Source organism: Salminus brasiliensis, chromosome 16, assembly GCF_030463535.1.
Source record: "Salminus brasiliensis chromosome 16, fSalBra1.hap2, whole genome shotgun sequence".
NCBI classification, from domain to species: domain Eukaryota; kingdom Metazoa; phylum Chordata; class Actinopteri; order Characiformes; family Bryconidae; genus Salminus; species Salminus brasiliensis.
Window position 1 is genome coordinate 31,695,302 of NC_132893.1, and position 26,703 is coordinate 31,722,004.

The 26,703-nt window shown below is 40.0% G+C and overlaps 1 protein-coding gene across 1 annotated transcript; it reads left to right on the forward strand.

Annotated features, from left to right (window-relative positions):
* Nucleotides 1-8: 8 nt before the first annotated feature.
* Nucleotides 9-25,833, forward strand: mrrf (mitochondrial ribosome recycling factor). Its single transcript, XM_072658351.1, has 7 exons — nucleotides 9-101; nucleotides 6,588-6,752; nucleotides 7,103-7,255; nucleotides 14,149-14,267; nucleotides 20,917-21,008; nucleotides 24,267-24,426; nucleotides 25,157-25,833. The coding sequence occupies exons 2-7, from the start codon at nucleotides 6,590-6,592 to the stop codon at nucleotides 25,232-25,234; spliced, it is 765 nt and encodes a 254-aa protein (XP_072514452.1). The 5' UTR covers nucleotides 9-101; nucleotides 6,588-6,589; the 3' UTR covers nucleotides 25,235-25,833.
* The last annotated feature ends 870 nt before the right edge of the window (nucleotides 25,834-26,703 follow it).

The following is a 26,703-nucleotide window of genomic DNA, read 5'->3' on the forward strand; positions in this document are numbered from 1 at the left end:
ACACGCCTTTGTTGACGTTCTGCGCGCTGCGCCCTTGAGTACACTCGTGTGTCGGTGTACAGTACATGGATTTTGGGGGAAATCTGCTCTGTGTGAGTCCAGTAAGTACGAATGAGTTCTTTATTTGACTTCCAGTGTTTGTCTAAGAGCGGCTGTTCGTCAGCTCGCTGGTGAATAACGGCTGGTTGACCAACAGTAGAGAGATGCACACGCACATGTAGGCCATCACGGTATGCAGTAGTCTCTGGGGTGTGCAGGTAGCTTAACGTGTACCTGGCTAATACTCGAATAGTCTGCTCTTAACAATATTCTGATTAGAGGTTATTCATATTTATAAGTAGTTAAAATACATAAAAAATTAGGCTTTAAAATATTACTGTAGTTCTACCATCAAACCTTTGTCGTCCAACCTGTGTCTGCCCCCCCCACCCCCCCCCCCCAAAAAAACATAATAAATGTGTAATAATTAATTATATATAATTTTACCAACCTAACATCCATTGTACTACACCTAGCTACTTAATACCAACAATAAGTGATCTGATCACCTTTAAGCATGTTGATTATCACAGTTAGGGATGCACTATACATATATATATATATATATATATATATATATATATATATATATATATATATATATATATATATATAGTGCATTGGACGACAAAGGTTTGATGGTAGAACTACAGTAATATTTTAAAGCCTACACACAAACCTGCAAAATACATAGAAAACACTGGATGTAATGTGTGGATTTGTGTCATATGTTTTTTTATGTATTATATATATATATATATATATATATATATATATATATATAAATAAATAAAGTAAAAAATAATATATATATATATATATATATATATATATATATAAATAATAAAAAAATATATATATATATGTATATATAGTGTATATACACACACACATCTTGTTTCAGCCTCATTATCGCAATGTGGGCATGCACACTGGTCAAATTGCAGGATATGCAATGTCATGTAAAGTAAATACAGTCATGCACATCATGCTACAACTTACTTAATACAAAAGGAAAATCCACACTGTTCTCATTTAGCATTGTGTATCTAACAGGGGCAGATTATATCTACCCAGTATCATTGATTGTACTCCCATTGAGCAAGACCCTTTACCCTCTCTGCTCCCCGGGCGCTGGAGTTGGCTGCCCACCGCTCTGGGTGTGTGTGTACTCACTGCCCCTAGTTCACTAATGTGTGTGTGTGTTCACTACCACAGATGGGTTAAATGCGGAGGACACGTCTCGCTGTACAGTGACAAATACGTGCACTTTTACCTTTACCATCTTCGATACATGGAGTGCATTGTTAATATCACACCATGTTGGATCGTGACTTCTGGAGAAAGCTTGTTAAAATTCCTGTATTTTTTAATATTGCAATATATATGTATGTGTGTGTGTGTGTGTGTGTGTATATATATATATATATATATAACATATCACAGTGACAATGATTTTTTCCCCCAATATTATGCAGCCCTAATCACAGTATATAAATCACAATATACACATTTATATTGTCCACCAGTTTGAGTATGATGGTGTTGTGCTTCTCAGTGAGGAAATTAGAAATAGAAACACCCTTTATAGTCATTGCACAGAAATACAACAGAACGCAAGTTTCTATTTTTTAACCTGTGTGTGACGGTGAACACAAACACACACACACACACTTTCACCGGTGGACAGGGCAGTGAACACCCAACTGAAGCGGTGGGCAGCCACCTCAGGGCCTGGGGATCAATCAAAGCCTGTTAGCTGCCTTGCTCAAGGGCAGCTCAGCCGTAAACACTAAGGAAGGAGAGGATGCTGTTCCTTCATTCCCCCCACCCTCACTTCCTGCTAGTGGAGGGGATCAAGCCGGTGACTTTCCGGTCCCAAGCCCACTTCTCTAACCTTTAGGCCATGGCTTTTCCCCAGAGCAGTGTATGACCAGAGCAGTGTGTAAATAAACTGAGGGATGCATCAGTATGGGGAATTGGGAGCTGCTGATGATATTTGCTGTTTTTATGCGCTGATGCTGATGACAATATGCAAAAGTTTACAAAGAAAATTGGGTCCCCCGGTCCTGGTCCACAATGCAACTTTTATTATTGAGAGTTATAAATGCAGATATATAGTATAAAATTCAGATATTTGTCTTCTGGATTTATCATCAAATGTCATCTTAAAAATATGTGTGAAATGTAAACATCTGTCTGATCCACTCATTTTTTTTAAATGCCTAAAAATGACTTGCCAAATATTTAAAACCATTGACTATCATTAAAAGTTAAGTAAGTGTTTTCCCTTTTCCTTTAAAGTTGATGTTTGATAGAATAATATATATATGTCCAATTGTTTGTGGACACCCCTTCTAATAATGCATTCAGGTACTTAGGTTGAGTTGAACATGCCTAACACCAGGTGTGGGCTAGAGGGGTATGAAGCCCCCCAGCATTGAGCTGTGAAGCAGTGGAACTGTGTTGGTTGGTGCTCCAGGAGTTGGGGATAATGAGGTGGGGTGGTGATCATCCAACATCCAGACCTCACTAATACTCTTATTGTGGAATACAATCAAATCCTCACAGCAATGCTCCTCTAAAATCTAGTAGAAAGCCATCTTTCCTGGTCAGTAGAGACAGTCACTCCAACAAAAGCAGGACCAGCTCCTATTGTAATAGTCTAGATTTCTGAATAAACAGTGAATGAGCAGATGTCCCAATACTTTTGTCCATAGATGTATCTATTTTTGGAGTAAATTTCAGAGTAGCCTGTTTTAGTCAAACCCATGTATCATCTCATCGCTGTGTGCCATTACTCATCTCCTACTGCTGCACTTGCTGTCACAGTCACTTGGATACTGATCGTGTCGTCTTTTACAGTCGCGGCAAACTCTTCTTTCATGAGGCCGTCTCACACAATCGGGGCGCTCCAGCTGCTCTCACCACGCACTGCAGAAATCAGTCAGAGTCCTAGAGACCACCTGTGCAATAGTTTTTCCGCTTCACCTGCGCTCTAAAAGCTGCCGTCATCCCCTGCTCTGTCTTCTCCTCTTGTCTTGCTTAGATGGTTAGAGTTGCCATCTAAGTCCTGCTTTTCAGGCTTGATCTGCCTTTAACCGGAACAGCTGCGGCTTTCATCGGAGCTGCCACCCGCCGTCATCAAGGCCTGATAAAAATCGCTTGTTTTGGGACAGCAGTCGCTGCGTCTGCTTTTAGCCCTCGTGCCGTCTGACCGCCACTGACACGGCGGAGCACGGCAACTGTGAAAACACACAGAGGCCTGACCCGTCTCACTAGCTGTCACTCTGAGACAATAAGCAAGGCTTTATTTTGGCTAGAGGGATACCTCACACCTACACGCAGCAAAGAGCCAGTTTCCGAGCATGTGTGGGACAGCAGTAGTCTTACAGGTAGCCTAGAGATGGCACGATGTTCCAGTATCCAGTATCGACACTGTTACTCCACTGTGTCCCATAGAGTTCATGTCTCTATATAACATTAAAATAAGCCCAAATAAATGTAAAGTCAGTGAGAGTGTCTACCTCTAAAACTCTATATAACATTAGAACAAACCCAAATAAACTTAAAGTCAGTGGTCAGTGAGAGTGTCTACCTCTAAAACTCTATATAACATTAGAACAAACCGAAATAAACATAAAGTCAGTGGTCAGTGAGAGTGTCTACCTCTAAAACTCTATATAACATTAGAACAAACCCAAATAAACATAGTCAGTGGTCAGTGAGAATGTCTACCTCTAAAACTCTATATAACATTAGAACAAACCGAAATAAACATAGTCAGTGGTCAGTGAGAGTGTCTACCTCTAAAACTCTATATAACATTAGAACAAACCCAAATAAACATAGTCAGTGAGAGTGTCTACCTCTAAAACTCTATATAACATTAGAACAAACCCAAATAAACATAGTCAGTGGTCGGTGAGAGTGTCTACCTTTAAAACTCTATATAACATTAGAACAAACCCAAATAAACATAAAGTCAGTGGTCAGTGAGAGTGTCTACCTTTAAAACTCTATATAACATTAGAACAAACCCAAATAAACATAAAGGCAGTGGTCAGTGAGAGTGTCTACCTCTAAAACGTTATATAACATTAGAAAAAAAACAAATAAACATACAGTCAGTGACGGTGTCTACCTGTAAAACGTTATATAACATTAGAACAAACTTAAATAAACATAAAGTCAGTGGTCAGTGAGAGTTTCTACCTTTAAAACTTTATATAACATTAGAATAAACCCAAATAAACATAAAGGCAGTGGTCAGTGAGAGTGTCTACCTCTAAAACTCTATATAACATTAGAATAAACCCAAATAAACATAAAGGCAGTGGTCAGTGAGAGTGTCTACCTCTAAAACTCTATATAACATTAGAACAAACCCAAATAAACATAAAGGCAGTGGTCAGTGAGAGTGTCTACCTCTAAAACTCTATATAACATTAGAACAAACTTAAATAAACATAAAGGCAGTGGTCAGTGAGAGTGTCTACCTGTAAAACTTTATATAACATTAGAATAAACCCAAATAAACATAAAGGCAGTGGTCAGTGAGAGTGTCTACCTCTAAAACTCTATATAACATTAGAATAAACCCAAATAAACATAAAGGCAGTGGTCAGTGAGAGTGTCTACCTCTAAAACTCTATATAACATTAGAACAAACCCAAATAAACATAAAGGCAGTGGTCAGTGAGAGTGTCTACCCCTAAAACTCTATATAACATTAGAATAAACTTAAATAAACATAAAGTCAGTGGTCAGTGAGAGTGTCTACCTTTAAAACGTTATATAACATTAGAAACAAAACAAATAAACATACAGTCAGTGGTCAGTGACAGTGTCTACCTGTAAAACTCTATATAACATTAGAACAAACCCAAATAAACATAGTCAGTGAGAGTGTCTACCTCTAAAACTCTATATAACATTAGAACAAACCCAAATAAACATAGTCAGTGGTCAGTGAGAATGTCTACCTCTAAAACTCTATATAACATTAGAACAAACCGAAATAAACATAGTCAGTGGTCAGTGAGAGTGTCTACCTCTAAAACTCTATATAACATTAGAACAAACCCAAATAAACATAGTCAGTGAGAGTGTCTACCTCTAAAACTCTATATAACATTAGAACAAACCCAAATAAACATAGTCAGTGGTCGGTGAGAGTGTCTACCTTTAAAACTCTATATAACATTAGAACAAACCCAAATAAACATAAAGTCAGTGGTCAGTGAGAGTGTCTACCTTTAAAACTCTATATAACATTAGAACAAACCCAAATAAACATAAAGGCAGTGGTCAGTGAGAGTGTCTACCTCTAAAACGTTATATAACATTAGAAAAAAAACAAATAAACATACAGTCAGTGACGGTGTCTACCTGTAAAACGTTATATAACATTAGAACAAACTTAAATAAACATAAAGTCAGTGGTCAGTGAGAGTGTCTACCTCTAAAACGTTATATAACATTAGAAAAAAAACAAATAAACATACAGTCAGTGACGGTGTCTACCTGTAAAACGTTATATAACATTAGAACAAACCCAAATAAACATAAAGGCAGTGGTCAGTGAGAGTGTCTACCTCTAAAACTCTATATAACATTAGAATAAACCCAAATAAACATAAAGGCAGTGGTCAGTGAGAGTGTCTACCTCTAAAACTCTATATAACATTAGAACAAACCCAAATAAACATAAAGGCAGTGGTCAGTGAGAGTGTCTACCTCTAAAACTCTATATAACATTAGAACAAACTTAAATAAACATAAAGGCAGTGGTCAGTGAGAGTGTCTACCTGTAAAACTTTATATAACATTAGAATAAACCCAAATAAACATAAAGGCAGTGGTCAGTGAGAGTGTCTACCTCTAAAACTCTATATAACATTAGAATAAACCCAAATAAACATAAAGGCAGTGGTCAGTGAGAGTGTCTACCTCTAAAACTCTATATAACATTAGAACAAACCCAAATAAACATAAAGGCAGTGGTCAGTGAGAGTGTCTACCCCTAAAACTCTATATAACATTAGAATAAACTTAAATAAACATAAAGTCAGTGGTCAGTGAGAGTGTCTACCTTTAAAACGTTATATAACATTAGAAACAAAACAAATAAACATACAGTCAGTGGTCAGTGACAGTGTCTACCTGTAAAACTCTATATAACATTAGAATAAACTTAAATAAACATACATTCAGTGGTCAGTAAAAGAGTGTCTACCTGTAAAACTCTATATAACATTAGAACAAACCCAAATAAACATAAAGGCAGTGGTCAGTGAGAGTGTCTACCTCTAAAACTCTATATAACATTAGAATAAACTTAAATAAACATAAAGTCAGTGGTCAGTGAGAGTGTCTACCTTTAAAATGTTATATAACATTAGAAACAAAACAAATAAACATACATTCAGTGGTCAGTAAAAGAGTGTCTACCTGTAAAACTCTATATAACATTAGAATAAACTGCCCAGATAAGCAGCTTTTTTGCAGGGGACTAAGCCATTTTCTCCTGTTCTTTCTTGGTACAGTAATGGCGTGTGGTCGTCTAGGCCTGCTGCGGTCAGCGCTCTCCTTCACAAGAAGCCCCCTTCCAACCAGGACAAGAGTGCTTCCTCTCCTCCAACATGGCTGCCCTTATGTTGACATCCCTCTGCCTTGTTATGTCCGCCATTACGCCACAAAGAAAAGTAAAGGTCAGTATAGCACCTGTATCACTCATCTGCCTCTGAGCCACAACACACACCCACCGCACAGAGCATTTCAAAGGGCTGCGTATAAGGGTGGGGGTGGGTCTGGCGTTTGTTCTTTGGAAAATCTCCCCTCTCTAGTGTAGTGCTTGCTTAGATTCGCTGGAGTGGCTCTTTAGAGTCCATGTGAGAGGATGAGGAATTCCTTGTGTCTTGCTTTCATATGTAATAGCAGTGATATCCTACCAGCATGCTGGCGAGTCCTTTCATTTCTCTGCCATCCGCTACCGCTCTCTTTTTGAAGCCTGTAGTGGTCATGTTTAACCCCTCCATCCTCCCCTATTTCTCCACCACAGCAAAAGCAAAGGCACAGACGTCCAAAGTGAGCATCAATGCCGCCTTGGTGGAGGACATCATCAACCTGGAGGAAGTTAAGGAAGACATGGTTGCTGTGCTAGCCACTCTGAAGGACGACTTCAGCCGCAACCTGGGTATCCGAACCTCAATAGGTCAGGATTCGTGCCTTTACATTCACGCCTCTGTGCAAAAGTGGGTGTGTCTACATGTAAAATTTATATAACATTAGAAAAAAAACCCTAAAAAAAAGCATAAAGTCAGTGGTCAGTGAGAGTGTCTACCTGTAATTAACTGTATATACAATTAGAATAAACCCAAATAAACATAATGTCAGTGGTCAGTGAGAGTGTCTACCTGTAATTAACTCTATATAACATTAGAATAAACCCAAATAAACATAAAGTCAGTGGTCAGTGAGAGTGTCTACCTGTAAAATTCGTGTAGACTTCATTTTGGATAGCTGGTAACTCTGCTATTCATTTTAAAAATATTTTTTATTGAAGATTTCATGACTTATTGTCATTAGCAGGTACCATTTCTGCTGTTTATGGTGATCGAGTTCTGGTTTGTCTAAATTTGAAAAAATCGGGTTTGGGTTGCCTCTTGGTGTAGCCTAAGTGGTTTCTGAGTTAGATTCAGATTATCAGGCCCATTTAAAGCCCTCACAGTGATCTACACTAGTCAACTAAGTCCAGCCCCTCCTCAAGCGTCCATTTTCTACAAGGCTATCAAGGTCAGCCGTGTAACTGTTGCTGAGGTTACGTGAGGCTAGAGGAGCATTGTGTTGCCTTGATCTCCCTAAGGGTCAACATTTACAGATCCATCCATGGATCCATTCAGTGACCATTGTTTCATAAGGTGGGAACACTTACCCTTTTTGTGGTCCTGCTTCCTCAAGTACATCCAGGTCAGGCCTCTTCAACCCAGACCAGCCCAATCCCTAATCGCAAGGTTGAGGATATTACTGGAATTAATGATCCAGCACGACTTAAACATGGCTAATCATTTTATACTTTTTTAAATTATAACATTATATTTTATATCATTTTAATTTTTCAACAAAGAATTACAGTTCTAACATTTGCATGAAAGAGTACTGATGGTCCTGTACTAATGTCATTGTGTTAGTGGAAAACATTGTAATATACACAATTGGACAAAAGTATTGGGACACCTGCTCAGTCCTTGTTTCTTCTGAAATCAAGTGAATGAAGAAACAAATAGTTTATTTTCTTTCTTTTGTTAGGGAAGGCTTTGTACTAGATTTTGGAGGAGCATTGCTATGAGAATTTGATTGCATTCACCAACAACAGTGCATCAGTGAGCATTAGAAGTATTGGATGGAGAACCTGATTCTAGAGGACACAGTTCTTGAAACTGCTCCACAGCTCAATGCTGGGGGGCTTTATACCCCTCTAGCCCATGCCTGGCATTAGGCAGCATGGTGTCAATAGGTTCATGTTTATCTGCTCCAGAGATTGGAGCACTATTGGCAGTGCTTTTGGGCTACTTCAAGTGGCTGAATACATTAATTATAAGGGGTGTCCACATACATTTGGACACATGGTGCAGATTTAGAGTTCAATTGAACAAACTCATAAAAAAATAAAGGTGCTACAAAGGGTTTTTTGAGTGACGAGATAGAAGAATCACTTTTGGTTTCCGAAAAGAACAAGGGAAGAACCTTTAATGGTTCTTTACACACATGTATATATCTTTATAGAACCAAATATGGTTCTTTATGGAACCAAAAATAGTTATTGTATTGCACCGCTCAAAGAACCCTTTGTAACCCCCCCTTAAAAAAAAAAAAAAAAAAAAAAAAAAGTGTACCCCAAGAACTTTGCAGACAAGGCCCCAACAGCAGGGACTCCTTCAAGCTCATTCACCCCCCCACCCCCCATTGACCTTCTCACTTGTCCTCCTCCCTCATTCCTTCTCTTCTCAGTGCGTCTGTGGCTTCATCCATACAGACAGAAGGACTTAGACTTGTCAGGCCGCCGAGCTTGAGGAGACGTTGGGCTAGTATGGCTTCATTTTTTTTAAATGGAGAGTGATGGTCATCTGGGCCTCATTACAGAGTGTTTTTGTTGTGGAGGAGGGGACGAGTCACCTGAACTTTGGGAAGGAGGTGGTGGAGCAGCAGCGGAGTAATGCGATGACCCGGCATCTTGGCCAATGGCACATGCGGTTGTGGCTGCTGTGGGATGCCATGCTTTTTCTCTCTCTCTCTCTCTCCGGCCTGGCTTCTCCTGTTCCCTCTCTAGACAGCAGTGATGCATATGGGCCCCCAGATAAATGAGCCTTCTAGGGGCAACATCTCTTTTCTGGCTCATTTGTATTCCTCCAAATGCTTTGAGCAAAGCACAGATAAGCTCTTGGCTTCCATAGAGTATCTTCTTCTGACCAAGTAATGGACAACTCCAGGCCCGGGAGATCTACAATACTGCAGTTTACTGTTTCTCTCCCTGGACACATATGACTAGTCATTCACTGAATGCAAGTGCCTTGCTAAGCTAAAGTAAGCACCGTGGAGCTTCAGGACTTGGGCATTGAGTTGACCATGCTCAGCCTATAAATGTGCTTCTAAACAGGCTTTAGAAGATCTATCCACAGGACACAACTGCTGACACCCGGTTTTGCCATACACCTCATTTTAGGATGTGTTTTTAAATGATCTCAGTTCAGGAGTTTCTGTTATGGTGAAGATCATGCTGTTTTTGTAAATCAGGATCATTACAGGTTGAACGTCTTATAAACTAGACACTCAAGTTACTCTAAGTCCATAGTGGTACTAGTTAGTTGAAGATGATCATATTCATCAGATGTTCATATTTTTATAATCTTGCTGTCATGCATGGACCAATAGAAATACTTCAAAATGACATGGAATGTCTTTGTGCATAGACTTACATTAAAAGTTTCCTTCTTCTTTGGTGATAACAGGGTTTGCATGACGATGATTGTGTGTGTGTGTGTGTGTGTGTATAATATTGTAATAATAATTAACTAATAATAAACAAAATAAATAAATAAAATTAAACTTTCATTAAACACTGGAAATAATAATAATAATAATAATATTAATAGCTAGCAATATTTATTTAATATTTAATGGGGGTGGTATGTTGCCACGTATTTATTTGTATTAAAAAAAGAAATTATATATAATATATATTATTATTTAATATTTATTTTTTATATTTTTAAACCAAACACTATGTTTTTTGTTTGTTTGTTTGTTTATCTTTTTCAGGGGAAATATGTAATATATGTAAAGCTGGTTGATTGGTCAGACAAAAACAATTCAGTGCAAGTCAAATGGACACCATAATAAAAAAAATCTATTAATATATTTTGTATTTATTCTAAAATAAGTGTATAGTAGCAGATGTTTGCACCATGCTTCAAATCAACATTAAGGCAAAAATATAAAAGCATGATGGATACCTAGAAAACTTTAGTTTCCTTTATAAAATAAAATATAAAAAAAAACAGTTAGCCAATAAAAGCCTTAATGAAGATGTGGGTGAAGCTGTAGAAGCGTGAGCGTTCCTCTGTGCTCTGATTTATAGCATAGCTTGATATCAAGCCTTTAGTACCACAGTTCTGGTATTCAGCTACGTCTAGTTTTCATTAGGGTCTATAAAGCTTTCCTAACCTCACAAGTGATGTTACAAGAGGTCATTTGTGGGTGGAGCTTGGGCAGGTCAGTTGTGTCAAGTAGAATCACCATCAGGCTGGTCCTCAGGACCACAAGAGGAAATCATGGTTTGGAGAGTCTTTTCCAGTGTTATCAGAGAATGCGCTCTTTATTTAAATGCCAAGTGACCTTTGGACTCTGCCGACGGAGAGGGCAGGAGATGGTGGCATGACCAGGAAGGGCTCAATTGGTTAATAGCCTCCCAGTTGATCCTCATCGTTTTGTGATGGAGGAAACGGCAGTATGTACCGCTGAAGCGTTAGCAGATGTGAGAGGGACCAGGTATCACGCTCGTGCGCGCAGACACACACACATACACACACACATACACACACACACATATGCACACACACAGATAGGGACCTGAGACGCAGGCTCTTAGGGCATGTCCACTCATTATCCAAAACCGGCAGCCAAAGATTTTGCTCATCGTCGGGGCACGCGCTGTCCCTAATGACAGAATGGAAGCTTGGTTCTTTGTAAGCCACATCTGCTCTATTAGAGCTGTCGGCTGATTGGACCGGCTCGGAGTCCAAATTCGCAAATGGTGTAATTTTTTTTTTCTTTTCTTTCTTTTTTTTATTTTAAACTATTCCAGGTATTGCCATTCATTCAGACACATGTTCAGAAAATGGTACAAATATGGACATTTTGTCTCCCGCTCCGTGGCTCTGTGGCTTGGAAAGATCAAAGAGGAGAAAGATGGTAGATTGCGGTGTGTCTCGGCAGCGCTCCACCCGTTCTGGAGCGAGGGATGGAGAGAGAGAGAGACAGAGAGAGAGAGAGAGAACGGGGGGAGGGGTGATGGACGGATGGACATGCAGAGTTAGTGAGGTAAAACAGAAGCGAGAAAGGGAGAGGGAGAGCGGAGGAGTGTGAAGGAAGGCAGATGAGGGGAGGAAACGTGTTGGCCTGAAGCTGTTGGTTCTCCCCGTTGAGAAGGAGCAGAACGAGGAGGTGAACTGCTCACCTCCCCAGAGGAGAACTAGAGAGTGAGACTCTCAGTCATGCTTCAGGCTGTTGCCTCTTTCTCTCTGTTTCTTCCTTATATGTACAAACTGAGCAGGGATGAAGAAAGCCTGCAGGCCCAGAGAACCCCTGAGCAACTTGCACTGCAGGACGTTTTACTGAAGAAAGCCATACTGCTTGGTGTGGCGTAGTGGTTAACACCACTGCCGTTCACATGGTAGACTGAGGGTCCGTTCCCTGCCCAGAGAAGATCCCAGAGGTGTCATTCTGAATGGCCTTGAGCCGTGTCTATATTGAGTAATTATCCAGCAGATAAACAATAGACCTCTTCGTCTAATTTTACAGATTAGTCTTGTAATTTAATATCTAATTTTGTAAATTAATATTAATCTATTTTTGTACATTCTTACCTGCTATAAGTATGATATATGCAGTATATCATTTTAGCATTTAGTTATATAGTCTGAGAACGTGCAAATTGTCAAATTATATTGGGCATGTTATGCTTCAACTTTTTGGGTGCTTTTTTGTGAATATATATATATAAAAATTTTTTTATTGTTTTCCAAAAATAAGAATAAACTGTGACATTAATTAATAAATAAAGATAAAAAAGGGGGAGGTGACTACAAATGCAGTGGGACCTTATGAATAACCAAAATTAGCATGAAATAGTATAATATAGTATAGTATATAAACTTGTGTGTGTATATTAATTATTCATTCATATATATATATATATATATATATATATATATATATATATATATATATATACATATATATATATAAACAATTTAACTATTGTTTATAAATAATTTAAACATTATTTATTTATATTTTCTATATATATTCTCTCTCTCTCGCTCTCTCTTTTCCTCTCTCTATATATATAATATTGTATTGTTTAATAAAAAAAAAGAATTAGATTTAGATTAAATGTGATAGAGTTTTGCACTAAACACAACTTTTTTGGAGTGTGATGGAAAGGTACAAAACATTACCACTGTTCTCATTTTTCATGACAAAAACAACCAGATTAATATTATACCTGCCCAAAACCTTTTTATTTTACACTAAATGTATAAATAATGTTATGACTTATTGGATCTCAAATTTCAATTTCAAAAATTGTATTTCATAGCTTAAACAGACAGTGCAACAGTGTATGCTAATGGGTATATTGTTGTTGTCCTGCAAAAAACTTTCAATCAATTTTTGTTGATTTTGACGTTTGGTCCTGATATAAATGTAGTAGATGTTTTTGTTTTTTGTTTTTTTTTTGTTGTTTTTTTACATAGAAATAAAATGTGATGATGAATGGACCAATAGAAAAACTCCAGAATGACTCGGAATAAAATCTTTTTTACACTGACCTCCATTGAAAGAGGCAGATTTTTTCTTGCTCCTGTAACGTTGACATTTTGGAGATGTGTTTTTTTTTTTTTATTCTGAGGGACTCAAATACAATTTGTGTGAATGTGATTTAATTGTCCGCAGTAGAGAGGGCTGCACTGGGGTAAAATATCTCTGACACCATCCCTGTCCCACCCTTTTACTGGAATGCCCATCACCATCGCCCATCCCTGCACGCTTGAACAATGTTACCACCTTATCTCAACATCTCCCCCTACTGTCCCAATGCATATAAATATGTGTCATAATACAATGCCAATGCAGCTAAAAGTGTCATGTGGGCCAAAATATCAGTATTTGCATATATATATATATATATATATATATATACCCCTCTTGTCGCATTGCCACAGGTGTATAAAATTAAGCCCCTAACCATGCAGTCTGCCTTTTTCCACACATTAGTGAAAGAACGGGAGGTTCTGAAGAGCTCACTGAACTCCAGCGTGGTTCTGTATGTAATAGGAGACACCGCTGCACCAACAACAACAACAAGTCAGCTGGGGAAATTTCCTCCCTCCTAGATCTTCCTCCATCAGCTGTGAGTGGTGTTATTATTGAACAGTGGAAGAGTTTAGGAGGAACAGCTCACAGAGAGCAGCTCAGCCATTGAGTGTCTGTCAGACCACGTAAAGTTACAGAGCGGGGTCAGGGCCGAGTGCTGAGCTCAGAGCAGAGTGCAGAAAAGCCTCCAACTGACTCAATAACTGCAGAGCTGCTGGTAGAGCTGCAAAGAGGGACCAGCTCCATATTAATAATGCCTATGGGTTTAGAACAGGAGGTCATAAAAGCTGTCATAAAATGTAATGTGTAGGTGTCCCATTACTTTTGTCCATATATTTGCTGAAGATGGAAATCAGCTTCCTTTTTGAATGTTTATCTGTTAATATTATCGGTTATAATAATATTAAGTAAAAAAAAAAAACAGTACATGATGTTCACCATTGTTGTCTACAGGTGCTCTGGACCACATCACAGTGACCACCAAGGATGGGAAATACCCTCTGAACCAGTTAGGCCAAATCTCCATGAAATCTCCACAGTTAATAGTGGTCAACATGACCAGCTACCCCGAGGTAACCACACCACATCCCCCCATCAGAGCTTTCTTTCTTTCTTTCTTTCTTTTTTTTACTGTTCCTCTGCAAAATGTTTGTACATGTGGGAGCTGAACACACACAAAGATCTCTCTCTCTCTCTCACACACACACACACACACACACACATACACAATCCCATCTTGCTCTGTAACCTGAGTGTGGTGGAGCCAGTCCAGCGTGGTTTGGGGGAAATTGATTGATCGTAGAGGGGAAGCCCTTTGTTCTCTCGGAGTGATTGAAGCAGCGGCCAGGAGGCTGACAGAGATCAGGAAATGACCGCACACTGCCCTCTACAGCACAGACCGGCCTTAATGTGTGCTCTGTCTTTCTGTGCTCCTTCAGTCTAACACAGACACACTTGTTGCTATGCAGTGTCTGTCATACATATTTCATGGACGTGTTACATAGATACACCAATCAGCCATAACATTAAAACCACCTGCCTAACATGGGTGTAGGTCTCCGTCGTGCCACCAAAACAGCTCTGACCTGCCGAGGCATGTCCTCCACAATTATTCTCAAGGTGTCCTCAAGGTATCTGGCACCCAAGATGTTAGCAGCAGATCCTTTAGGTCCTGTAAGTTGTCGGGATACGGGGCCTACATCAAATAACACATAATTTTTTTTATCAAATGACCTTGGAGCACTTCTGGTAGGTATTGACCATTTCATACAGAATCACCTTACAAGATCCAACATAGGGGTTTAAAAAGATCTCTGAAGAGTTAGAAATCAGCCGCTCCACCGCCCACTAAATCATTTGCATGGATGTCAGGACGTCCCAGCAAGTTCAGCTCACAGTCTCCCGTCTCCAACGGTCCTGACAGTCCTGTCATCAGAGGACCTTCAGATAGGTCTCGCCACAGTTGTAAATGTAAATGTAAATCTACCATGAGAACATCAGGGCAAAGACTCAAGACACATCTGTCCAAAGCTCATTGTTCCAGAAGTCCTGGTCTTTGTTTAGGTGTTCTCTGGTCAACTTTAGTCTTGTCCTAATGTTTCGGCTCTTCCTCCCCCCCCACCACAAACACATCTGTACAGCATCCGGGTCTAGGATGGTGCTGACCTGGACACTGGCATGATTTATATGCCCATCAGGTAGTCCTGAATGAATTTGCTGTCCTTTTCATCACCTTTAAATTACGCTAATACACAGAAGGATTCTGCTCAGCTTTAAAGTGCACCTTTTTTCATGCACAGCTGTTTGTAATGGCCTGCAGTGCTGTATATGTGTGTGTGTGTGTAGGGTGTCACAGTAACTGGCCATTACCTAACAGGCCTGCGAAAAAGCCCGACAGCGAGGTGACTGGCCTGGCCCAAAAGCAAACAGCTTTATAATTATTCTAATCCATTACACACGCCTCTGCCCGAGAGGCCATTGTTTTGCAGTCATTCATTAAAGAGCTGGGGAGGGTGCCGTTTCACTGAGAAACCCCAGTGGCTGTATCTTCCTGATGTTTTGGAGATGTCCTGTCCCAGTCGTCTAGCCATCACAGTTGGACTCTTGTCGGAGTGGCTCAGATTCTCACGCTTGTCCATTTGTCCTGCTTTTAACACCAACATCACTTTCAAGAACTGACTGTTCACTTGCTACCTAATATAACCACCCTTTGTCAGGTGCCATAGGAGCCAGATATTTGACATTCACTTCACCCGTCAGTGGTTTTAATGTTATGGCTGATCAGTGTATTTAAGGCCTGGTATGCAATAATAATATGTCCCATAGTCAAATTCAAGTCAAATGTATTTGTACAACTGTTGTCGTCACAAAGCAGCTTTACATAATTAGTAATTAGTAAAAGACAAACAAAAAAGAAATAACGTAAGACATGAAGGATCAAAGACCCCCAGTGAGCAGCCAACAGCGACAGTGGCAAGAAGAAACTCCCTTAGAGCTGGAGGAAGAAACCTTGGGAGGAACCAAGACTCACAAGGGGGACCTGACCCGTCCTCCTCTGATCAGAACTATTTATTAATTATTAATAAAAGTTACCAAACCATCTAAACTGTTGATCTGCTCTAATTATGATCATAATATAATAATCATGGTGAAGCATAACTTAATATAGTCCTGGCAGTGATGGTCAGAGTAATGATAGTTAATAGTGGTGATATTATATAGTAAAGAGTCATTTAGGTTTGAACATGGTCATTAAACAGGTAGCAGTGGTAGGAGGGTGTGCCGCTGGTCTGGTATGGGTGGTGGTGGGGACGGGGCCTGCTGGTCGGACTGGTAGGTGGCAGCTGGTCTGACATAGGTAGAGGGGACCTCAGCGGGCAATCTTCCAGCAGGTCGGGCTGGGTGACCATTTACTCAGAGAAGGTAAAAAGAGAGAGAGAGTTAGTTCTGAGAGGTCTTTTATAGATTTATTAGTTGGTTTCCCAGACTAGGATTAAGTCTAGTCTTGGACCAATGGAGAATCTTATTGCCTGTCCAGGAATATAACCCTCAATATGATAATACTAACATGTATGTGTGCATATGTGTCTCTGTCAGACTAAAGCCTTGTATCTCTATTTTTGTAGTTTTTCTCTTTTAGGGATGTCTCAGATTATTTTGCCCTGTGATCCAATTATTATTTATACACACACACAGAGATCAGATCGGATGGGTATCGGCTGATACTCAGCATTAAGAGACTCTTAGTCTGTTCAGTAAAATCCTTTATTTTCAGTATCAGTTTCTATAATCAGACTTTCTGGACTGACTGATTTAGTTTAGTCGAGACTTTTCTTAAAATCATGTTTTATACTGTTTAATATCTTATAATCCAGTCTGACTCTCCTTCCTGACCAATCAGCTCCCAGCTCCTTTACAACACTGCAGTCTGATCACGTCCTGTGTGTGTGTGTGTGTGTGTGTGTGTGTATAGTGGTAAACACTCTGGACTGGTATCTATGGTTGTTGGTCTACTGGTGTATAATAACTGGTCTATAGTGGGTGGATGTGTATATATAGCTTATGTGTGTGTGTGTTAGCATTAGCATTAGCCTCCACTCGGTTCTGAATGGGTTCTTTAGTGCTGGTTTAGAAACAGAGAAAGGCGAGCGAGCGGTTCTCCAGTTCTCCCGCTGGTAAAACAGAGCTTTTCAGTGAGAGTTTAATAAAGGGTCAGATATTATGGTCTGTTTTCAGGTTCCACTGTAAAATAGCTCCACACTGCTGCAGAACCTCAACTCCTTTATTTACCTTCTGAGAAGGTCCAGTAATGGCTGTTAATGACGTCCTGAGGACACCAGATGGACTGGGCTTGGTCCCTGTCCAAGAAACTGATCTTTAAAGTAGTAAATGCAGTATGTTTTGTAAATAGTTGCTTTTACTCTTTCAGTTTCTCCTGTCGTTCTCCTTTTACTCTCTCTCTTCCCCTCCAAATTGTGTCTCACTCTTTCTTTTGCTTGCTCACCCACCCCTCATTTTGCTCTCTCTCTCTCTGTTGTTATTAATGAGAGCAGTTAGTGCCTGATGCTCAGAGATAAGTCTGTAACAGAGATTAATGCTCTTTCCTTTTGGCTTGTAGGTTCCTGCTGTTTGAGAGTCTAGCTGCATGCCAGGGTCAGACGGTCCAGCATTTCAGTACAGAGGATTTTGAAAGTGATAGTTTGGCAAAAAACCAACAAACCCAACTTTCCGCTCACACAGATGTAGTCGAATGTGCCTGGTGACAAAAATGGAAATTCGTTGCGTAGCTTGAAGCATGAATTTTCCCCATAATTCCCCATTTCCATGCTTCGAGATAGTAGTGCGTCAAATTTTACAGATGATGTGTAAACTGTAAATTTTACAGATGTGAAACAATTAGGACACCCCATGAAAACCTTTTGTCTTTTTAAACATATTGAAACATCTGGACATGATGTCAACTGATCACAACTGAGAGATAAAGGTAATATCACTAAACTAAACACGCAACTAAACAGAACTGAAGAAACGTCTATTAATGAAACGTAATTATTGAAATGCAGTAGAATGTGTGGAATTACACTCAGGTGCAGAACATCAGCTGCAGATGATCAGAACATGGTTGGAGAGGATTATTCTGGAGAAGCCAGCCTTTAAATTTAAACCTCAGTCGTTTAGTCTGGTCTGCTCTTGAATGCGTTGAAGTAAGTGGTGAAGAAGATCACCACCATGGCCAGATCCAAAGATCTCTCTGAGGCCTTCAGAAAGAAGGTTGTAGAAGCAGAGGCAGAGTCTGGGAAGGGGGTTAAAAAGATCTCAGAACAGTTAGAAAGCTGCCCCCCCTCCCCACACACACACACATCTGTACAGCATCCGGGTCTAGGATGGTGCTGACCTGGACACTGGCATGATTTATATGCCCATCAGGTAGTCCTGAATGAATTTGCTGTCCTTTTCATCACCTTTAAATTACGCTAATACACAGAAGGATTCTGCTCAGCTTTAAAGTGCACCTTTTTTCATGCACAGCTGTTTGTAATGGCCTGCAGTGCTGTATATGTGTGTGTGTGTGTAGGGTGTCACAGTAACTGGCCATTACCTAACAGGCCTGCGAAAAAGCCCGACAGCGAGGTGACTGGCCTGGCCCAAAAGCAAACAGCTTTATAATTATTCTAATCCATTACACACGCCTCTGCCCGAGAGGCCATTGTTTTGCAGTCATTCATTAAAGAGCTGGGGAGGGTGCTGTTCGCTGTTGTGCGTGTAGCTCCGCAGACAGCGCCTGTGTGGTATCCGCGCTCATTAGGAACGTGTTTTCTTTAGCTCCGCTCTTCTCCGGCCTTCTTTGAACTTGCGTCGCGTTTTTAATCAAAAGCATGGCGCGTTCATCACTGTTTTTAACATGTTAACCAGGGTGTTTTCTCTTTACCGTAAGAGGCGGAGCTGCTGGCAGAACATAATGATGAATGAAATTCAGAAAGGACATTCTGGGAGAACAGACCACAGAGAAATCCAGCTTCTCCAGCAAATTAAAGGCATCGTTCAGGAAACAATCAGATTTACCCTGCTTTGCTCCCCACCCTGCAAGTGTGGTCAGTCAGCCGGCGCCTATTTTATTTTAGCAAGCTGTTGTAGCTAAGTAGTTATAGACGCTAGAAGCCACCAATTTACCTGTAAAACTCTATATAACATTAGAATAAACCCGATTACATGTAAAGTCAGTGAGAGTGTCTACCTGTAAAGCTCTAACTCTATATTACAGTACAATAATCCCAAATAAGCATAAAGTCAGTGGTCAGTGACAGTGTCTACCTGTAATTAACTCTATATACCATTAGAATAAACCCAAATAAACATAAAGACAGTGGTCAGTGAGAGTGTCTAGCTGTAGAACTCTATATAACATTAGAATAAACCCAAATAAACATAATCAGTGATCAGTGAGAGTGTCTACCTGTAATGAACTCTATATAACATTAGAATAAACCCAAATAAACATAAAGTCAGTGGTCAGTGAGAGTGTCTACCTGTAGAACTCTATATAACATTAGAATAAACCCAAATAAACATAAAGTCAGTGGTCAGTGAGAGTGTCTACCTGTAGAACTCTATATAACATTAGAATAAACCCAAATAAACATAAAATCAGTGGTCAGTGAGAGTGTCTACCTGTAAATAACTCTATATTACAGTACAATAAACCCAAATAAGCATAAAGTCAGTGGTCACTGACTACCTGTAAAACCTGTATATAACAGGTTGTAAAACTATACCTGTAAAACTCTATATAACATTTTGAATAAACCTAAATACACGTAAACTCTGGTCAATGAGAGTGTCTACCCGTAAAACTCTATATAACATTAGAATAAACCCAAATGCACAAAAAGTCAGCAGTTAAATGTATTGTTGGTCAGTAAAGTTATTGATACACTGTATGTCCAAAGTTTGTGGACACACCTTTCTTATGAATGCTTTTAGCTGCTTTCCTTATGTAGCACCCATTGCTGACACAGATGTGCAAATGCACACACATTCACACATCTTGTCTAGTCTCTGGAGAGAAGTATTGCTAATAGAATAGGACTCTTTGAAGCATATAAATATAAACCTATTGGCACTGTGCCTAATGCCAGGCGTGGACTACAGGGGTATACAGCCCCCTAGGAGATCACAGTTGTAAGGACACAGGTGTGGGTGCTGCATGTGTTGGGAATACTGGGCTTCCTCTAGGTGAGCTTTGGAACCCTGAAGAAGTTCATTGCCTCAGCCTAGCTCTTGCTCATCAGTGTGCTTCAGTGTATGTTCCCCCGGTGGGGTCAGCAGGCAGGAGCCCTCACTGCAGGTCATCAGGGGTCAGCATCGCAGCCCCTTGGCCCTTTCCCAGAGGAGTGTGTTGACAGTGGCCTGGGGCTCTACTACAACATGTGTATTTGTGTGTGTGTGTGTGTGTGTGTGTGTGTGTGTGTGTGTGTAATGACCATTTTCAGTGTTCTCCTGAAGGAAGGCCAGTATTCCCAGCTCCCATCTAGTACCCAGTTTATCTGCATATACATCTGTGTAGTTTATTGTTTACTTTATTATACATTGAGTGGTGTGAGTGAGTGTGTGTGTGTGTGTGAGTGAGTGTGTGTGTGTGAAGGTTTACAGCAGGTACAGCAGCCTCCTCAGCTGGCTGCCATTATCCCTGATGTATGTGTGTGTGTTTGTGTGTGTCCTCAGGCCACAGCAGCAGCCACCCAAGCTCTGCGGGAGAGCAGCATGATGTTGAACCCGGAGGTGGAGGGCACCATCATCAGAGTGCCCGTTCCCAAGTGAGTGACCACATTCTGAGGGGCTGCTGAGACCCAGCAAAGCACTTTCACATTCAGCACCTTCACTGACCTTTTTTCTCTTGCGCTCTCTTCCCCTCTCGCGTGCTCTCTCTTTTTCTTTCTCCCTCCTTCTCCCCCCTCTGGATCTCTCTCTCCCTCTATGTCTCTGTCTCTCTCTCTCTCTCTCTCTCTCTCTCTCTCTCTCTCACACACACACACACTTTCTTTTCTGTATGTGTCTCCCTTTTTCTTTCTCTCCTTCATCTACTTTCTCTTCCTCCTCCGACCTCTGTATCTCTCTTTCTCACTTTTGTCTCTCTCTCTTTTTCTCCTTAACTATGTATCTCTTTCCCTCTCCCTTTTTCACCCTTTTTCCCCCTCTCTCGCTCACCTGCTCTATCTGTCTCTCTCCCTCTTTTTTCTATTTTCCTGAAATGTCTCCTTTCTTTTTCCTTTCTTTTGTTTTCTTTCTCTCTCTCTCTCCTCCGTCTGTATCTCTCTCTCTCCCTTTTTTTCTCTTCTTCCACTTCCTCTTTCGCTCTGTTCCCCTCTTGCTTGCTCTTCTCCTCCGACCCCTCTCTCTCTCTCTCTCTCTCTCTCTCTCTCTCTCTCTCTCTCTCTCTCTCTTACTTTCCCTCTCCTTTTTCATTTTTTTTATTCTCCCTCTCTCTTGTCTTTCTCTTTTTTCTCTACCTGGGTCTCATCTGCTTGGGTGCTCAAGCATTTTTTTTATTTTATTTTATTTTTTTTTCTTCTCTCTCTCTCTCTCTCTCTCTCTCTCTCTCTCTCTCTATCTATCTGTCTATATCTCTGCAGGCACTAGATAAGCTCTGTGTGTGTTTGCACTTGCACATCTGTGTCAGCAAATGGGGGCAACTTAAAGTAGCTGAATGCATTTATTAAAAGGGGTGTCCACAAACTTTTGGACATCGTGTGACTGCAGTAGGAATCTACAAATGAATTGTTTGCAGTCATTTATTCGGGTTTTGGTTCTGTTTATGAGAACACAGGTTCTAATCAGATTCACAGAACACTGTTCTGCGCTCTGTCCAGATGTTTTTCTACATCTGGTTTATTTTCTTTCATTTCTCGGTGTTAGTTTGTGTTGCTGCACCACAGATTACAGTAAACAGCTTGAGGTTTAAAAGATTATAAGCCGGTGGTGATATTTAACATGCTGCAGTAAATCCGCAGCCATCACTGGATCCTGTTTCCTCCACCACTGAAGTCTCTTCAGGAAGAAGAAAAGAAAAAAAAGAACCATCTCCGTGGTCTGCAGTTTCTGACCGCTCCTGTTCGCTCCTGCCAGGAAAAATAGCCACACATCGCTGCCTTTATTCTGCAAGCCACAAAAACGGCTTGATTAGAAAGCCTCGGCGTGCCCATGGCTGCGGCAGGTGCTCATCTGGCAGCGGCGCGCGGAGGGGCCGGACACAGCGCCGCCGCAATCAGCACCAACTCCTCGCTCGGATTTGCATATCTAAAGAGAGCGCGAGGCTTGATTGGCTCGGAATCACTAATTACACACATTGTTTGCAGTAAACAGACGCTGCACTTGGACTGTTTGCAAATGGATCATAGCAAAATGCCAATTAAGGAGGAGGAGGAGAACTTCCACAAACACCAGAAATTAGAGAAGAAAGTTTCAGTCAGTTTTCTGCTCCCGTTCCAGGTCGCCTTTTAAAAAGAGGTGGCGGGAGGCGTCTGGCTTTGCCGCTCCAGATCAGTTGCGGCCTATTTTTAAACGCTGTATTTTTTCATTTCCTTTTGGTATTTCTGTTGCTTCATCTGGAAAACTGTTTGGCAGTTGAGCAAGAACGCTTTTTATTTCAGACGCCTCGGCCAGGGAATTTCTTTTTATTTAAATATGTCTTTCATAAGAAATTACCTTTTTCTAGTATTATAACCTCTGAAAGCCTCAGTACTCATTTATATGTGTTTATTGGCTTGTTTTGGCATATTTCCAAGACAAAAATAAAAAAAAGGGATTCATTTTTAAAATGTATTTTTTTTATTTATTTATTTTTATAAAAAAAAAATAAACTAGGATGAGATTTTTTAATCTTTCTTTTAAAAAATGAAAAAAGGAGAGAAATAAAGGGAAGAGAGAGAACAAGAGAAAGATGAAAGGAAATGGAGACACGAGAGAAAGAGAACAAAGAGGGCGAGAGACGAATGGAGCAAGTGAGGTTATGGTTATGGCTAGACATAAGTCATATGTCCCATGTATACGTCTATATACTGAGATTACAATGATGAGCCAAAACATTATTACCACCTGGCCAAAGGATGGTATCTGTGGTATCTGGCATCCGGGCATTACAGCAGAATCTTTAAGTCTTAAGGTTTTGTTGTTCCTGCGTGATATGAAAGAAAATAATGAGTTGCTCAGCGGTCTAATGCGCCACCACTGCGGCCTGGGGGTCGCAAGTTCAAATCCCGAGCTATGCCGTTTTGCCATCAGAGGCCAGAGTCCGAGAGAGCACAGTTGGACGTGCCTGCTCCCTCCGAGTGGGTAGATGTTGCTCTTTCCCCTCATGACTCTTAAAGCGCTGTTGGCCGGCACAGGCGTCTGGAGGTGGGGACCTGCCGCTTTTCTCAGAGTGCGTTGGCTGCCTAGCAGTGCTTCATTGGTGGCAGTTTGAGAAGTGGCAGTGGATGGCTCTACATGTATCAGAGGAGTATTGCTAGTGTTGGGGGGAGCTACGAAGGGGTGAGTTCATAGGCAGTACTGGGTACAGTATGGGAGAGTATCTGCTGTTACTGACGAATTTTGTCTGCATGTGAAAATTTTGCAATGAATATTTTGTATTGTAAAATTATTTAAAAAAACAAACAAAAAAAAAACATTTTAAAAAGAAAATTTCTAACACATGACAGTGGACAGGGGTTAGCATGGGCACTCAAATCACAACAGGTCTGCAGATACGCAGGTCCATACACAGCAGGGGGCGCAGCACTGTGTGTTGTGATGCATTCCTTTTTTTAACTATCATTAAATTGTGGCCAATTGTAGCTTGTCCCTTGTCAATCTGGCTCATGTCAAAGTCCTGCAGGTCCCTCAAGGTTACTCCCAATCTGTCCAATCTATAAATGTACTGTATATATAAGCCTTATTATTATTGCTAGTAGTAATATTACATATAGATGGACTTACATTAGGTATATTAAGATTTTGAATGTGATTATATTTTATAAAAACTAATTCCGTGTGTGTGTGTGTGTGTGTGTGTGTGTGTGTGTTTGTGTATTTGGCAGAGTAACACGGGAGCACAGGGAGAACCTGGCTAAGCTGGCCAAGCAGTTAAGCAACAAGGCCAAGGAGTCTGTGAGGAGAGTGCGCTCGAATGCTTTGACCAAGGTCAAGAAGGCCAAGGAAGGCGTCTCGGAAGACACTATCCACCTGTTAGAAAAACAGGTAAAATCACCTGATTTCTGCTTCAATACATTTTTAAATTGATTTATTATTTTATTATAATTTTTTTTTGTTGTTTTAACTAATATGTTTGTACTGCACAACATTTTCCCTCACTTTACTGGAAACTGAGTATGCATGTGCCTGACAGCATACAGTACAGCATAGAACTGCTTTTTATTATTTTTATTTTATTTATTTATTGTTTCCCCAGACAAATCTGCTCATATACTACCTGGGAGGCAAGCAGGCCATAGTGCCGCATAGTTCAGCATGTTTTAATGGTCTAATATAATCAGCTGTTCATTGTCCAGTGAAAATCAAGTCATTGGCCACAATTTTGGCTATTGTGATATTGTTAAAATGTACTGAAAAATTTGTAAAAAGGACACACACACATTGGAATATTTAATTATAGCTCATTTTTGCTCATTGTTTTTTACCTACAAATCAGCAACAGTTTAAACTATAAACAATAAAAACATGTAAGTTAAAAAAATATATATTTTTAAATCTGCTGCAATTTACATATGTTTATAAGTATAGTAAACATACAGGGTGTTGTCATGGTGTGAAAGGAAGGCTGTAGCAGTAGGCTACTTACTTTCACTGTCTGTCTCTGTGTGTTTTAATCAGAGTAATCTATTGCTATTGTAATTACTAACATTTTTATTGATAAAAAATGATTAAAAGCATTGACTCTCTTGTCTCTTTTTTTGACGTTCATTCCCAGGTTCAGCAGATGGCAGACAGTTACGCAGCAGACGTTGACAAACAGCTGGCCGCAAAAACCAAGGAGCTGCTGGGCTGACGTGGACAAGGCCTTCCAAACCTTCATAACGTCACTGCGGTTGTTTTGGTTGTCGTGATTCAGGCCGGAAGCTGTCAGTCGGGCCTTCAGCTGGACATTCGAAAAAGAAAGAAAAGGACACTTTAACAAACAACAAAAATGGGGGGTGGGCACAAAAACTGGGGCGACAGTGGTGATAGAATGTGGAGTGTTGAAGGTGCCGTTTGGGGCGATGTTTGTGTATTTCATCTCGTGCATAAACAAATGTTGCCATGGCACGCCAGTGGCTGTTGGCTCCCCTCGTCCTCACTTCTTCAAACAAACAATCGGGAGGACAGATGAAGTTTTAATGTGATTTGGGGGTCCTCCTCCTAATCAGAGCGATGCCACAAGTGCAGTGTTTATGTAAGAAAGCGCAGCACTGAATGTAAACTCTGTGGTCTTTACAGGATGGTGGAAGTCTCTGAGGACTGTGCGGGAGCGCTCCCACTAAGGCACTGCCAACATTTGTTTCACATTCACAGCCACTGGGCTAAAAACGGTCTTGCTTTCCTTCTGTTTGTGAGGATGAATCGTACAGCTACCGATACAAACACAATAAAAATGCACACTGAATAATCTTTCAGGCCCTTGATCAGTCATTGATATCATGAGGTTACTTATTTTGGACCTCTGGGCCACGCCTGGTTCATCACTGGGATGTCTGATGGAACAGCCATGTACTCCCTGACAGAACTCCCTAAGAATAAACATGAAGGTCCGGGGAAGCGTTCTCTGAAGGGATTCTTAGAAGCAGCTCTTCTGATTTCATAAATACCTTTTCACAACTTTAAGCCCAGCCTTATTTGTGAGTTTTAATTATTCAGTACATACTAATTATCCAGAATCTACTAATTAGGGTATTAGATAAGTAGTGTTTATTCAGTACCTTTAGCAAGACTTATTATTCAGACAGTACTAATTATTTAGGACGTACTGGTTATTCAGTTCAATAATTTACTACATACTAATTATTCAGTATCTGCTAAATAGGGTATTAGTAGTAGTAGTAGTAGTGGTAGTAAGTAGTGTTTATTCAGTGCCTACTAATTCAGTACCTATTAGTAATACTTATTATTCAGTCAATACTAATTATTCAGTACTTAATTTTTATTCAGCATTAATGTATTATTATTATTCAATAAGTACCAATTATTTACTACATACTAATTATTCAGGACCTACTAGTTATTCAGTTTGTACGTATTATTTAGTAAGTACTAATTATTCAGTATCTGCTAATTGGGCTATTTAATAAGTAGTGTTTATTCTTTGTCTACTAATTCAGTACTTATTAATTGCTGAGTAAAACATTATTCAGTCAGTACTAATTATTCAGTACTTCTTGTTATTCAGTAAGCACTAATTAGTACATACTAGTTATTCAGTGTCTGCTTATTCAAAAATTACAATCATTTACTACATAATTATGAAGTACATTCTAGTTATTC

Coding starts and splice junctions, on each gene's coding strand:
- mrrf (XM_072658351.1), top strand. CDS start 6,590: ATGGCGTGTGGTCGTCTAGGCCTGCTGCGGTCAGCGCTCTCCTTCACA. Junction 6,753..7,102: donor CGCCACAAAGAAAAGTAAAG/GTCAGTATAGCA, acceptor TCTCCACCACAG/CAAAAGCAAAGGCACAGACG. Junction 21,009..24,266: donor ATCAGAGTGCCCGTTCCCAA/GTGAGTGACCAC, acceptor TGTATTTGGCAG/AGTAACACGGGAGCACAGGG.